Source organism: Suncus etruscus, chromosome 6 (assembly GCF_024139225.1).
Source record: "Suncus etruscus isolate mSunEtr1 chromosome 6, mSunEtr1.pri.cur, whole genome shotgun sequence".
NCBI lineage: Eukaryota > Metazoa > Chordata > Mammalia > Eulipotyphla > Soricidae > Suncus > Suncus etruscus.
This window is the reverse complement of record NC_064853.1, coordinates 92,986,173-93,000,414: the sequence shown is the minus strand read 5'-3', so window position 1 is coordinate 93,000,414 and position 14,242 is coordinate 92,986,173. Positions and strand designations below refer to the sequence as shown.

The 14,242-nt window shown below is 36.2% G+C and overlaps 1 protein-coding gene and 1 non-coding gene across 2 annotated transcripts in view; both read right to left on the bottom strand.

Annotated features, from left to right (window-relative positions):
• Positions 1-14,242, bottom strand: part of ATP11B (ATPase phospholipid transporting 11B (putative)) — a 114,846-nt gene that overhangs the window by 65,037 nt on the left and 35,567 nt on the right. The window contains exons 8-12 of the mRNA XM_049775818.1: positions 8,841-8,888; positions 6,676-6,740; positions 4,415-4,496; positions 3,125-3,275; positions 1,221-1,418 (exon numbers count right to left, since the gene is read on the bottom strand). Coding sequence (XP_049631775.1) covers positions 1,221-1,418; positions 3,125-3,275; positions 4,415-4,496; positions 6,676-6,740; positions 8,841-8,888 — 544 coding nt within the window. The remainder of the gene's footprint in view (positions 1-1,220; positions 1,419-3,124; positions 3,276-4,414; positions 4,497-6,675; positions 6,741-8,840; positions 8,889-14,242) is intronic.
• Positions 10,646-10,751, bottom strand: LOC126013081 (U6 spliceosomal RNA). Its single transcript, XR_007497414.1, has one exon. It is a non-coding gene; the product is annotated as a U6 spliceosomal RNA (small nuclear RNA).

The following is a 14,242-nucleotide window of genomic DNA, read 5'->3' as shown; positions in this document are numbered from 1 at the left end:
GGCACAGGACCACATACATGAAAAACATATATTGAGCTACATGTATATTTTCTTAATATATTTTTTGAAATACAAAACAAAAGTATATGGTGTGATGTTTCAAAAAATAACATTCTATAATAAAGAAAAAGAAGAAAAATAACTGAAATAGAAAATGTCAAAAGAAAGTATTTTAGAGAAATAAAATAAGGAATTTAGACCTTGGCTATGTGATTCATAATAAAGAAATGACGTGAATTAGGATTTTTCATATGTTTTTAAAGTCACCTAAATGTCATAATAATAAATGCATCAACTTTGGGCAAAAATAGTAGGTTGAGGGGGTTGAGAGATAATAGTTGTCTGGGTACTTGAATGCATGAGGCGACCTGAGTTTGATCTTTGCCAACTCATGTGGTTCCCTGAATATCAAGAGTGACCCCAGAATCCTGAGAACTGCTGATGTGGCCCCAAATCCAATATATGAATATACAAATAAAATTAAAATTATCATATGATAAACTGAGATTCTGGAAAGACAGCACAGTAGGTAAGGTGCTTTTCTTGAATGTACCTTACATGGGTTCAATCCCCAGTACCACAAATGGTCCCATGAGCACTCTCAGGAGTGATCCTTGAGCAGAGAGTCAGGAGTAAGCCCTGAGCAACAATGGTTTTGGTCACCTCCAACAAAAAATAAAAACAAACAAAAAATGGTAGGTTCAATAAAACAAATCATCTCTAAGTTGAAACTTCACCAAAATAAGAATGGAAGAAATAGTGTAAAATAAAATATTTGTATTCCACAGTAAGTAATGCCTAAAAGTTAAATAACAAGAAAGAATTATCTATAAAGAGTAGTGCTCAGTAATGGAAGAAATGAATTAATATTTTAAAATATAAGAGTAAAATCATGTGTGGAGAGAAGAATGGTGGGTTACTTTTTGGTGCAAACACTGTGATATCTTCTGTTTATTATTATTATTATTATTATTATTATTATTATTATTATTTTAGTTTTTGGGTCACATCCAGCAGCGCTCAGGGGTTACTCCTGGCTCTATGCTCAGAAATCGCCCCCGGCAGGCACAGGGGACCATATGGGAAGCCGGGATTCAAACCACTGTCCTGCATGAAAGGCAAACACCTTATCTCCATGCTATCTCTCTGGCCCCCTGTTTTATTATTCTTTGCACGTGTCTGATGGGTCAAATTAAAAATTTGACAAAGGAATTTTTTACCTGTCCAAGCTCCTCATTCAGATCAGAAGTATTGACTTGAGCTTTCTGATCTGTTTCTTCATGATAGAGATCAAGATCCCAGCCAATAAAAAATGATCCGAGAAATTTTTGCATTTCAACTGTCACATATAACGAAATTGGGATGATGAAATTGTAGAGGACCAAAAAAGCAAGGAAGTCTGAAATAAATCTCAGAATCTAAGGAGGAAGAAAACAATTGTTTGAAGTAATATATGAGAATTTCTTTAGTATAAATGAAGAAAATTATTAAAGTCATCTAAACAGAGCACCAATTAAGTGAAAATACATTACTAAATTATCTTTTAATATATTTATTTTTACTTTATTATTTATTCGAATCTGAACAAAGTAAAAGGTAGAAATTAAAATTACTTAAAGTGTTGCTTTTCAGAAGTTACTCAAAAGCCTGGTATAGCTGAAACCACCTTTGGCAAAACTATAATTATAATCTTTTGGGAATACTTACCATTCTAACTTTTACTCTTCAAAAATTACTAACTAAAATACTGTAATTTTTAAAATTATAAAATAACTAAGCTAGCATTGCTAGAAACTAAACACTTAATTACAACATATAAAACAGTACATTTAGTCAAGAAGCACACTATATTTCAATATACATTTAGAGAAGGTAAAATATCTTACTATGAATGATACGAAATATATGTTTTAGTTTGTTTGTTTGTTTGTTTGGTTTTTTGAGCAATGCCTGTGATGCTCAGGGCTTATTCCTGGCTCTGTGTTCAGGAATTACTCCTGGGAGGGAACAGGGGACCAGATGGGGCTAGAACTTGGGTTGGCTGCAAGCAAGGCCCAATCTATTTCTTCTTTGTGGTTTTCAGTTTCAAGTTTGCCTTCCAATATTTACATTTTATTTTCTTTTTACTGGTATGTTTATTTGACATTTTGTTGAGATATCGTAGTTCATATCATCACTGAAGTCATTATTTTATTGTAGTAAAACAATTCCATATTTATATTTTAATATAAAGTGAAATCTGAAGAATAATTTTATTTTTTGGTCTTGGGGTCACATCTGGCAGTGCTCAGGGCTTACTCTCAACAGTGTTCAGGGTGCCAGGGATTAAAGCCATGTCAGCATGTAAAAGGCAAGCACGCTACCCAATGTACTATCACTATAGCCCCTAGAGAATAATTCCTTACAAAAATTTTTGATTAAATTCTCTAGATAATCCCTGGGCCTGGAGAGATAGCACAGCGGCGTTTGCCTTGCAAGCAGCCAATCCAGGACCAAAGGTGGTTGGTTCAAATCCCGGTGTCCCATATGGTCCCCCGTGCCTGCCAGGAGCTATTTCTGAGCAGACAGCCAGGAGTAACCTCTGAGCACCATCGGGTGTGACCCAAAGACAAAAAAACAACCAAACAAATTCTCTAGATAATCCCATAATTAATCAGTTTAACAATAGTTTTTTTTTTCAGTCTAACCATCTTAATTGCTATCATTTGTATTTCAGTGCTTACCACCAATAGATTAGCAATAAAACTCCTAAATTATTCTGACATAACTGAAAAAAATAAACTTATTCTTTAATTCATTTATAACATGTAGTAAACAGACTAAAACATTAAGTTTGTATTACTGAAGTAGAATACCAACAAAGGCATTAAGATTTAAGATTTCATGGTAGTCTCTCAACTCTCCGAGTCAAGCCAAAGGGAATGTAATTAACCCCTAAAAAGTCAAAAAGCCTACTAGGACAAACATGCTGGCTACTTTTAATTTGCAATGGCCTTCCAATACCCTTTAGGATTAATTGTTTTAAGGACACACAGTGATTACATCTCTCAGAAGTCTTTATCAAAGCATTAAATGTACCAAATAAAGATTCCTTTACAGCAGAGTCAAGAACACCATAAAATACCTTACTACTATTTCTTTGATGTTCTGTTTTTTCATTATACCATGGCTCATCCCATTTTTCTTCAGTTTGCCATGTATATTTCAAGATAGTACTGATGATGGCTTCAGAAATAAGGATTATTAGGTAAATTATTAAAAAGGTATTCATTGACCTGAAATAAGAGAAAGGAAACAAATATATATCAAAGTCTACCTATAATGGTTTACTTAGGAATTAATACTAGTACAAGATATTAAAACACCTAAGTATTGTACCTGCTTTGGCAGCTTATATACATAGTCACCAATTAAAATACCAATCTATAGTAAGAGTTTCACCAATTATTTTTTCCATAGTTACTCTGATTTTTTTACATTACCAGGATATGTCTAATTTAAGTATACTCATAGACTAACATTTGTATAGCATTAAGATTTTGTAAAGCTTTTTGTTATTTTGACTAACCTAACCTAATCTTTATAAAAATCATGTGAGAAAGAATTTATTATATATCCTCTTGGTGTTTTATTTCTGGGGAATTTGAGGACCACATCTGACAACTAGCTGCTCAGCCACTATTCTTGGTACCCTGCTGAGTAGTGGTACTTGGTGGGCCTTATGTGGCACCTGAGATTCAAATAAGCATCTCAGCCAGAGCTGTAGTCATGTGCTTTACTTTCACTCTGGCATTTAAATAGTTCTTTAACTTAAAATTTTTTTGTCCAGATTTTATAATTATCTGCAGAGGATTGGTCGGGTGATTCTATAATTACTCAATGGTCTTTATTTTATTAGGTTATTTATTTATTTGGGGGCTCCTAAGTGGTACTCAGGAGGTCCTAGAGTCTCTCCCAATAATTTCCAGAGCATCGGGCCAGCAGTTTAATGGGAGGAACCTGGGGAAGTGGTGCTATTTGAGCCTGTCAGTGCCAGGGTATACTTGGTTCACCATGGTAGTGTTAGGGGGCACAGATGAGTTTTGGAGGAGAGAGGAGATTCTCCTACTCTGCACCTGGCAATACGAGGGGCCTCCAGGCTGTACCTGACAATGCTCAGGAAACCATGTGGTGTTGGAGATCTAACTGGGGTTGTGGCAAGCATGGCATGTGCCTTAATCCCTAAACTATCTCTCTCATCTCCTAAGCACCCTGGCAGTCCAACAATGTCCAAAATGCTACATGTACACAAAAATTTAAGAAACCATCCACACCCTCAAAGACAATCTTCAACTAACTTGAACATAGATTCTTCGCATATTTTTTACAAACATGGATAATACATATAATCAATAAATGAAAACAGTTTTCTTACTTTTCTACTGCAGATCGTTTCTGTGATTTGCTTTTGTAATTTAATGCCATCTTTGTTTCCATTCCAGTATATATAGCAACACCTGTAAAATAAAATATTTTTAATACTTAACATGTTTCACAAGAGAAATGTATTTACTAGCACAAAAGCATCTAAGAAAATGTTTAACAGCAGTTAAAATCTGGCTTAGCATTATGTCTTTTCAGTTTATTTTTATTTTTATTTTTGGGCCACCCGATGATGCTCAGGGTTTGGTTACTCCTGGCTATGTGCTCAGAAATTGCTCCTGGCTTGGAGGACCATATGGGTCGTCGGGATTCAAACCACCATCTGTCCTGGATTGGCTGTGTGCAAGGCAAATGCCTTACCACTGCGCTATGGCTCCCGCCCCGTCTTTTCAGTTTTAAAAGGTTTTCCAATTAGAGAGAACTCTAGTCACTCAATCTGCTGAACTGAGGAAGGCATTCCTGAATTATTACGAGATTATCTGAATAAAACAGATACTGAGTTAGACTGATGGGAAAAAAGAACCATTACAGATAGAAACACTTTTGTTCTCTTTTTCATAGCATGTGCACTGAGCCTGGATCATGTTCATTCAAAACATATATGTTACTACTGAACCATATTCCCAGTCCCCGTAAACAGGATTACCAAGAGGAAAGATGGAAAAGCACTCTGGAAGGTAGATAGAACAGACTAAGGTCAGAATTTGGGGTAAAATTTATTTCACAGTCTTAGCATTTTAATTATTTTAAAGAATACAATTCTGTGGTACTTCATATATTAACTATGCTATGTACCCACTCTCACTAAGAATATTTTCAGGGCCAGATTCATAGCACAGCAGATTAAGAGCATTTACCATAAGGTTCCCCCAAACCTACCAGCAGTAACCCCTGAGCATCACCAAGTATGCTCCCAAAGCAAAAACAAAAACAAAACAAAACAAAAATAACATTTCACCATCCCAAAGAAAACTCATTAAACAATCATTTCTCTTTCCCTCTCCTCTGCAATCTCTGCAAACAACTAATGAACTCTTTCCTTTTGGATATTTCAAAGTAATGGAATTGCATAAAATGTGGCCTGTTGCACCTAATTTCTTTCCCACAGCATCAGTTGATTTTGGTTTGGGGCCACACCTGGCGATGCTCAGGGATTACTCTTGGTTCTGCATTTAGGAATTATTTCCGGTGGTTCTCACAGGATCAGATGGGATCCTGGGAATCAAACCCAGGTTAGCATTTACAAGGCAAGGGCCCTACCTGCTATAGTATCCCTCGCCCTTCAGCAAAATGTTTAAAAACATTATGCATGTTTCAAGTATGCGCTAGCATTTTAAAAGGGTGAAAAATATTCTAGTGCATGAAAATATAGTAAATTTAATTTATTCTTTAATTAGTTGATGTTTGTGTGACAGCTTCAATCATTTGGCAACTGTAAATAGTACTGCTAGGAACACTCCTATATAAGTCTTTGAACACCAGTTTTTCTTTTGGGTGTATCTCTAGGAATAGAACTGCTGGCTTTTATGGTAATTCTATGCTGAGTTTAACTGAGAAAAAGAAGTGTTTCTTCAATGACTGCAATATTTTATACTTCCACTAACAATGCCCAGTCTCCACAGCTATATCAACACTGGTTATTTTTGTTGTTGTTTATAATTACAAATTCTATCAGAAAGGCTAATATCTAGAGACGAGATATAGTAGAGCTAATAGGAACGAGGAGAATAAAGAAAGAGGACCTCAAAAGCTATAGTTAATGATAAAGTATATTCTCAAAATGGGATGGAAAAATAGAAAGCTAAAAGATTATTATTTTTCTTTCTTTTTTGACTTCCAAATAGATAGCTGGTGATTCTCAGCCATGTAACTAAGTAATACATTGCTCTGCTAAAAGACCACAATTACTTATTTATTTGAGGCAGGGTAGAGACTCCTAAATGCTGCTCAGAGGGGCAAGGAGTCATTCCCAGGAATTCTTGGCCAACTGTACTAGAAAGTTTAATCCTGGGGTTCTTAAATGTGGAGACTACCAGGGTCACACCTACCAATGCTTGCGACCTTCAAAGTTACACCTGGAGATGTTTGTGGGACCACGCAGTTCTGGGGATTAAATTGGGGTTGGCCGAAGACAAAGCCTCTACTTTAACCCCTGCACAATTTCACCAGTACCCACATTGCTACAGTGGAAAAAAATGCTTCATATAAACAATAACATGAAACTATAATTTAAAAGGTTCAACATATACAAACCAAAAATTTCCTTCGTGTTTTTTAACCTGGCCCCTCGAAGCAAGAGACTCTCTGGCCCCAATGGTCTAGGAGAAACAAACAAAAAAACAAAGGAAGACAAAAGCATTAAAATTTTCAATTCAATTCTAAAATGTTATTTTCAAAAGAAAGTACTAGAACTATAGTTATCACATGACTTTCATAACAAACTATCAGTACTGACTAGTCAGTACTGATTAATATTTCAGTAAATATTAATTAGTGGCAAAGTTAAAAATTCTGTAGTAAGATCTTTGTGATTTGTTTCGAGCCTTTAATTTTTAAAATATCATCTTTAAAGTTTATGACTTAACTCATGCTTTCAGTATAAATGGAACATGCCTCCAGAAAGGATGGAATGTTATCTTGATTTGAAGTTTAAAGGCGAATTCCAAGAATTATTCTGGGAGGCTTGCTTTTTTCAATTCTGAGTTCTCTCTTGAACTCATGTCCTTTTCCTCCTCCAAACTCACATATCTATAAATATCTTACAGTAAAAACTATTTTGCCTCACTAACTAAAAACAAAATAAATCCCTAAGATTTATAGTTGGGATCTTGGTCTTGTGGTCATGAATAACACAACAATTTTAACAGGATATTCTATCAATCTATCTTTGCAGCAATAGAATCTTTCATGGAGGAGCCAGAAATTAAGCTAAATAAATCAACCAGAATAACTACTAAATAAATAAACAAAAATCAGAAGAATAAATAATGGTTTTGGACTAGCTACTAAAAACTTTATTTTTGAATGATTTTGAAGTAGAGATCACAAGATTTATACTTTTGAGGAATTCTGGGACACTTTTTACATTCTAGACTTTAATATGATGGGTTTAAAAGAGTATTACTTTAAGTAAGAATTTCTTTTTGTGGCTATCTAATATTCTTAGAAAAAGAAACAGTAGGGGCTGGAGCGATAGCACAGCAGTAAGGCATTTGCCTTGCACGCAGATGATCTGGGCCGGACCCAGGTCTGAGTGCAGAGCCAAGAGTACTCCTGAGTGCTACCCGGTTGTGGCCCAAAAACCAAAACCAAAACAAAACAAAGAAAGAAAAAGAAACAATAGTACACAAATAAAATAATCTTACTAAATTACTTTCATATAATTTCATGGGATTTTTTCCCCTCCTTGCTGCTGCTACACATTATAGAACCATTATAATAAAATATGATGCTTTTCTTTTTTTTTTTAAACAACTATATTACATACATGATTGTGTTTGGGTTTCAGTCATGTAAAGAACACCACCCATCACCAATGCAACGTTCCCATCACCAATGTCCCAAATCTTCCTCCTCCCCACCCAACCCCTGCCTGTACTCTAGACAGGCTTCCTATTTCCCTCGTACATTCTCATTATTAGGATAGTACAAAACGTAGTTATTTCTCTAACTAAACTCATCCCTGTTTGTGGTGAGCTTCATGAGGTGAGCTGTAACTTCCAGCTCTTTTCTCTTTTGTGTCTGAAAGTTATTGCAGGAATGTCTTTCATTTTTCTTAAAACCCATAGATGAGTGAGCCATTCTACATCTTTCTCTCTCTCTCTCTGACTTATTTCACTCAGCATAATAGATTCCATGTACATCCATGTATAGGAAAATTTCATGACTTTATCTCTCCTGACAGCTGCATAATATTCCATTGTGTATATGTACTACAGTTTCTTTAGCCATTCATCTGTTGAAGGGTATCAGGGAGATGCAAATCAAAACAACTATGAGGTACCACCTCACACCCCAGAGATTGGCACACATCACAAAGAATGAGAACAAGCAGTGTTGGCGGGGATGTGGAGAGAAAGGAACTCTTATCCACTGCTGGTGGGAATGCCATCTAGTTCAACCTTTATGAAAAGCAATATGGAGATTCCTCCAAAAACTGGAAATCGAGCTCCCATATGACCCAGCTATACCACTCCTAGGAATATACCCTAGGAGCATAAAAACACAATACAAAAATCCCTTCCTTACACCTATATTCATTTCAGCACTATTTACCATAGCAAGACTCTGGAAATATGATGCTTTTCAATTAACCATTTTCCATCATTTTCTATTTACTTATTTTCCTTTAAAATGATTTTAGCTTAGTTCTTTCCCCTAAACCACACCCACCTGCATGAATAATAAAAATTTATTACCTTACAATTTCTTCCATTTGCTGAGTTATTATCATCCGTCCCATGAATCTAAAAAAGAATTCACAATGTTACCCCCCAAAAAGAAAAAAATCAATGATAAATGACTTGAAATATTGATGGACAGAAAATTTTAGTTTTAATACTATTTGTTCATGTGAAATCAAACCAAGCTTTTGTATATCTGAATGTAAATATATAAATGAATTCAGATTTTAGATCAGAAATCACAAATAATACTATATCTATATTTTGGAATCATTCAGCTAAGAATGTAATAATGAATAAAAAAGTATTTTCAAATGGTACTGTGGAGACCAGAGCCGACAGCATAATTGGTAGGTGCTTGCCTTGAATTAACAAATTATAAATGGCTGCATGGCCAACCTGAGATCCCATATGGATCCCCAAGCCTGCCAGGAGTAATTTCTACTTTTTTTTTTTTTGCTTTTTGGGCCACACCCAATGATGCTCAGGGGTTATTCCTGGCTAATGTATTCAGAAATCGCTCTTGGCTTGGGGTACTGTATGGGACGCTGAGGGATCGAATCACGGTCTGCTGTAGGTTGGCTCATGCAAGGCAAACACCCTACAGCTTGTGCCACTGCTCCAGCCCCAGAAATAATTTCTGAGTGAAGAGCTAGGAGGAACTCCTGGGGGCTGCCAGGTGTGCTCCAAAAGCCAAAAAGAAAAAACCAAGCAAGTGCAAATGCTATGTATTATTACTCTTATTAGTTTGATCACCATGAGGATTGATAACTTCTACACTAAGATGCTTACATTATTTAGCCACAAATGAATTCTCTCACATTTACTCACACATTCCTGCTTTAATTTACTAATTCACACAGTTATTTACTCAACAACCATTCACTGAGCACTAGAGATGAGTTATGTGGCCAGGGTAGAATAAGCAAAGAGATTGATGAGGTAAGCTTCTTTTAACTGCTGGCTGCTTGAAATCTAGAGTGATCTGTTAATAAAACGAATGCTCAGAGCCTCTCAGTTTCAGTTTCCATTACCAAAACAGCCCCATAACATAAAGTCAATTCAAATGTATAATCTCATTCTTCTAGAAGGGTAAGAAATTAACTCAGAGCTCCTGAGCACCAACCAAACAAAATAAAAACATATATCTGCATTATTATTTTTAAATAGCTACACAGAAAATTGCATTTTGGGGTTACTGCATATTTGTTTAAATAATTCACCACTGAAGAAATTAAACAAACAAAAAATAACCTAAAGAAACAAAGATGGGCCAGAGGGGCACGGCATTTACCTTGCACACAGCCAACCCCAGATGGATCAGGGTTCAATCCTTGGCATCCCATATAGTCCCTTAAGCCTGCCAGGAGCGATTTCTGAGCACAGAGCTATGAGTAACCCCTGAGCACCACTAGGTGTGGCCAAAAAAAAAAAAACCAAAAACCCAGAATAATTAAATAAATAAGTAAAAGAACAAAGGAGTCAAGGAAAGAAAAAAATGGAGACCATTGTAAAAGTGGTATCTGCTAGAAGCAGTCCTTAAACAGATGGCTCCCCGAGTTTTATTCCTTCCCAAAGATCATTTCCTATATATCCTAGCCTTTCAATAAGCTAGTAAAGGTTAAAAGGCATTATGTAATCGCAATTATAATTGGGAAGGAACTGATCATATTTAATGGTGGGAAATAAAACAAAATATCTAACCTTTCCAATAAAAATAAATTAAAATTACAATTGCAGTACTATAGAATTTTTTATCCACTGAAAAATCAGCAAAATATTTAAAACAGTAATTCTTTTTTTTTTCTTTTTCCTTTTTTTTTAAATATGAACACTTCATGAATTTGGTGTCATCCTTGTGCAGGGGCCATGCTAATCTTCTCTGTATCATTCCAATTTTAGTATATGTGCTGCCGAAGTGAGCACTAAAACAGTAATTCTTAAGATTAGTAAAATTACCTGACTCCAGGCCTTCCCTGGGTGACAGCTCAGATGGCCAGAAGTGGGTTCAGGTGGACTCTTAGGGTTCCTTAGGCTTCCCCCCTCCCTCCGTACTCCATGGGGGAGGTGCATGGGGAGGAGGTTGGGGAGATATCTGGCTTCCGGTTTCCCTTTTGATTCTGGAGGCCAGCTCTTCCCAGGTATGGGGTTTGGGGAGTCCCCATGCCGGAGGCCTTCTCCCTAGCCTGAGGAGTGCTGGGAGGCTTGGCAGGCCCCCATCCGTCCCTCTCTTTTTCCCGACTCCAGGCCTTCCATGGGCGCTGGTCCAGGTGGGCTCTATAGGGGTCATCAGGCTTTCCCCCTACCTCTCCCTACAGTAATGGGAATGCACTTTGGGAGGAGGGCGGGTCATTCTAGCACTGGTTTATGTTGGGACAGTCACTGGAAATTTTTTCTCCTTGGTCTCCTATTGATAGTATTGTATGCATATAGTTTATATATGCATAATATCCAACTTGTATTGTGACCTTGATACTGCTCTACAAAGCTCATATCTAATTTTTTACTGCCTCAGTCCCAACCTTTATTTCCCCCCATCTTCCCATGTAGGTGCAGCTCATGACATGAAGCTCAACACATAGAGTGATGAGTGCAGTTAGAGAAATAACTACACTGAAAACTATCATAAGAATGTGAATGAATGAGGGAAGTAGAAAGCCTGTCTTGAGTACAGGTGTGGGTGGGGTGGGGAGGAGGGAGATCTGGGAAATTGGTGGTGGGAATCTTGCACTGGTGAAGGGGGGTGTTCTTTATATGACTGTTATCATACAACTACAATCATATTTGTAATCATGGTGTTTAAATAAAGATAATTAAAAAAAGATTAGTAAAATTAATCTTAAGGCTTTTTTGGGAGGAGGGTTGTTTTGGGAGTTTACCTGGTGGTGCTCAAGAATTGAATATTTCTGGCACTGTGTTCAGAAATACCCTGCCAATGCTCAGGAGACTATATGTAGTCCTCAGGATTCAAACCAGGGTCATAGCCATTGAGACCACATGCAGGACAAGTACCTAATCTTCTGTATTGCAGTATATCTCTAGTTCCTAATAAATATTTTAAATACATAAAAATATGTTTTGCTCTTGGAAATAAAAATCAGTTCAATGCCTTTATAAAGTTATGTAAATACTAAAGGACCAGATGTCATAAGAATTTAACCTGATAACTCTATTTCCACATTTCATTTTTTTTTTTTTTTGGTGTTTGGGCCACATTCGGTGACACTCAGGGGTTACTCCTGGCTATGCACTCAGAAATCGCTCCTGTCTTGGGGGACCATATGGGACGCCGGGGGATCGAACTGCAGTCTGTCCTAGGCTAGTGCTTGCAAGGCAGACACCTTACCTCTAGCACCACCATGCCAGCCCCTATTTCCACATTTCTTATGTGTTCTTTAGCAGTTTTACTATCTGTTAAATACATGGGTAATAAACATATTCACATGTCCTTTGATTCAGTAATAATTTAGAATCCTTATCATTCATAAATTCATCCAGCAGATATTTATCTACCAGATGTCTGATGCTATTCTGAAACTTTAGAATTTGGAAAATTTAATAACTAAGTGAACTCTGTAGAAATAAATTTTGCTTACATATAAAATCTTCAATTAATAGCTAAGGGAACTATCGACACATGTTCTGCTTACAGAGTAGTTCAATAAAGGGAAAAATTAGGTACATAAAACTAAGTACATAAAGATATGTATCTTTTAAATATTAACAAAGACATAATAAGGCTTCCTAGGGCCAATTCTGACCTATGTACTTGGACTACATTAATGGACAAAACACACAAAGATAAAATTACATTTAAGTGGGAGAGAAAGTAAGCAATAGCATAATATGTAAATCACATAGCATATTAAAAGATACTATGTGCTATGAAAAAAGAAAAGTAGAATAGAATTAGAGACCAGGTGGCAACATCAGACAAAGAATATCTTACCGGAAAAGTGATTTAAATAAAAAAGAAAAAGATGTTAAAGAAGATATAAAAGGCACAGTTAGGAGAAAAGGAAATGAATGAACACAGCATGTTTAAGTTAAAAGAGGAATACTAGTGCAGGGTAGGTAAGAGGAAAGGAGCAAGAATTAGATGGGAAAGGCTGGTGATGGGAGTGGCCATTAATGTCAACAGATAAAAGTACTGAGTGGAAGAGAGTTAGAAAAAGCCACTGCCAGGTTTGAGCAGAAGAATGAAATAGAATGACTTACATTTAAAATAAATGAACACTCTGGCTGCTTTTTGGGATCAGACTGCAATGTTCAAAAAGATAAAAACAGAAAACCAGTAAGAATGCCTTTGATAGCAGTACTCCAGGCAGGAAATAATTTTGGTTTGAACGAATTTAGTACCAGTAAAAATGGTAAAAGAATTTGGATGTATTTTCAAAGTAAATGAGGAAGATATTCTGGTGGATTATGGTGAGATTTGGAAAGGAAGGAAAGGAGAGGATGTGAGAAGTCATGCTGACTCCAAGATTTTGACTGAATAATCAGAAGAATAAACTATCATAAACTGAGATGAGAAAAGTTGTTGGCAGAAAAAAGTTTTAAAAAAGAATATCAGCAGTTATTTTTCAACAAAATTACTTGGAGATTTCTATTAGAGACTCAGTGCAACAACAAAATAACTAGATATAAGTCCAGAATTTGGCATTTTGATTTTGGTTTTGGTAGTGAGTGCAGGATTTGAGAAAGAACTCTGGGATGAGGATATAAATCTATAAGTAGATGGTCTTTAAAGTCATCAATCTGGATGAAATAACTCAGGAATAGTGAAAGGTACAGGCAGAGAAGAAAAGAGGACTAAGATCAATCCTGGGAGTCTATTAAGACAGGCAGTTCAAGGAGAAGAGTAGAAATAGCAAAACAGGCCAAGAAAGTGAATAGTGAAGAAAGAAAAAGAGACAAAAGAGTGACCTAGGAGTAAAAAAAACAAATGATATGAAAGATGAAGCAGTGTTAAACTATAGCACTGAAACACCTGAATTTCAAATTGGCAAATGTGCAACCAATTATAATATCAGAAAAAAAACAAATGAGAATTGACTACAATCCATTTTTAATTATAAATATTTAAAAATAAATTTAACTACAATAAAAAATGATCATTAGAAATCATGTCATAGACTACCATGCTGAAGGCCAGAAAGAGAATAGTGTTAAGGAATATGCCTTACACACAACTGAGCATAGTTCAATCACCAGCATCACACAGTCCTCCAAGCATCTCCAGGTGTTGCTCAAATCCCTCAAGGGTTTTTTGTTTTTTGTTTTTTTTTTTTTGTTTGTTTGTTTTTGGGCCACACCCGGCGGTGCTCAGGGGTTACTCCTGGCTGTCTGCTCAGAAATAGCTCCTGGCAGGGGGACCATATGGGACACCGGAATTCGAACCAACCACCTTTGGTCCT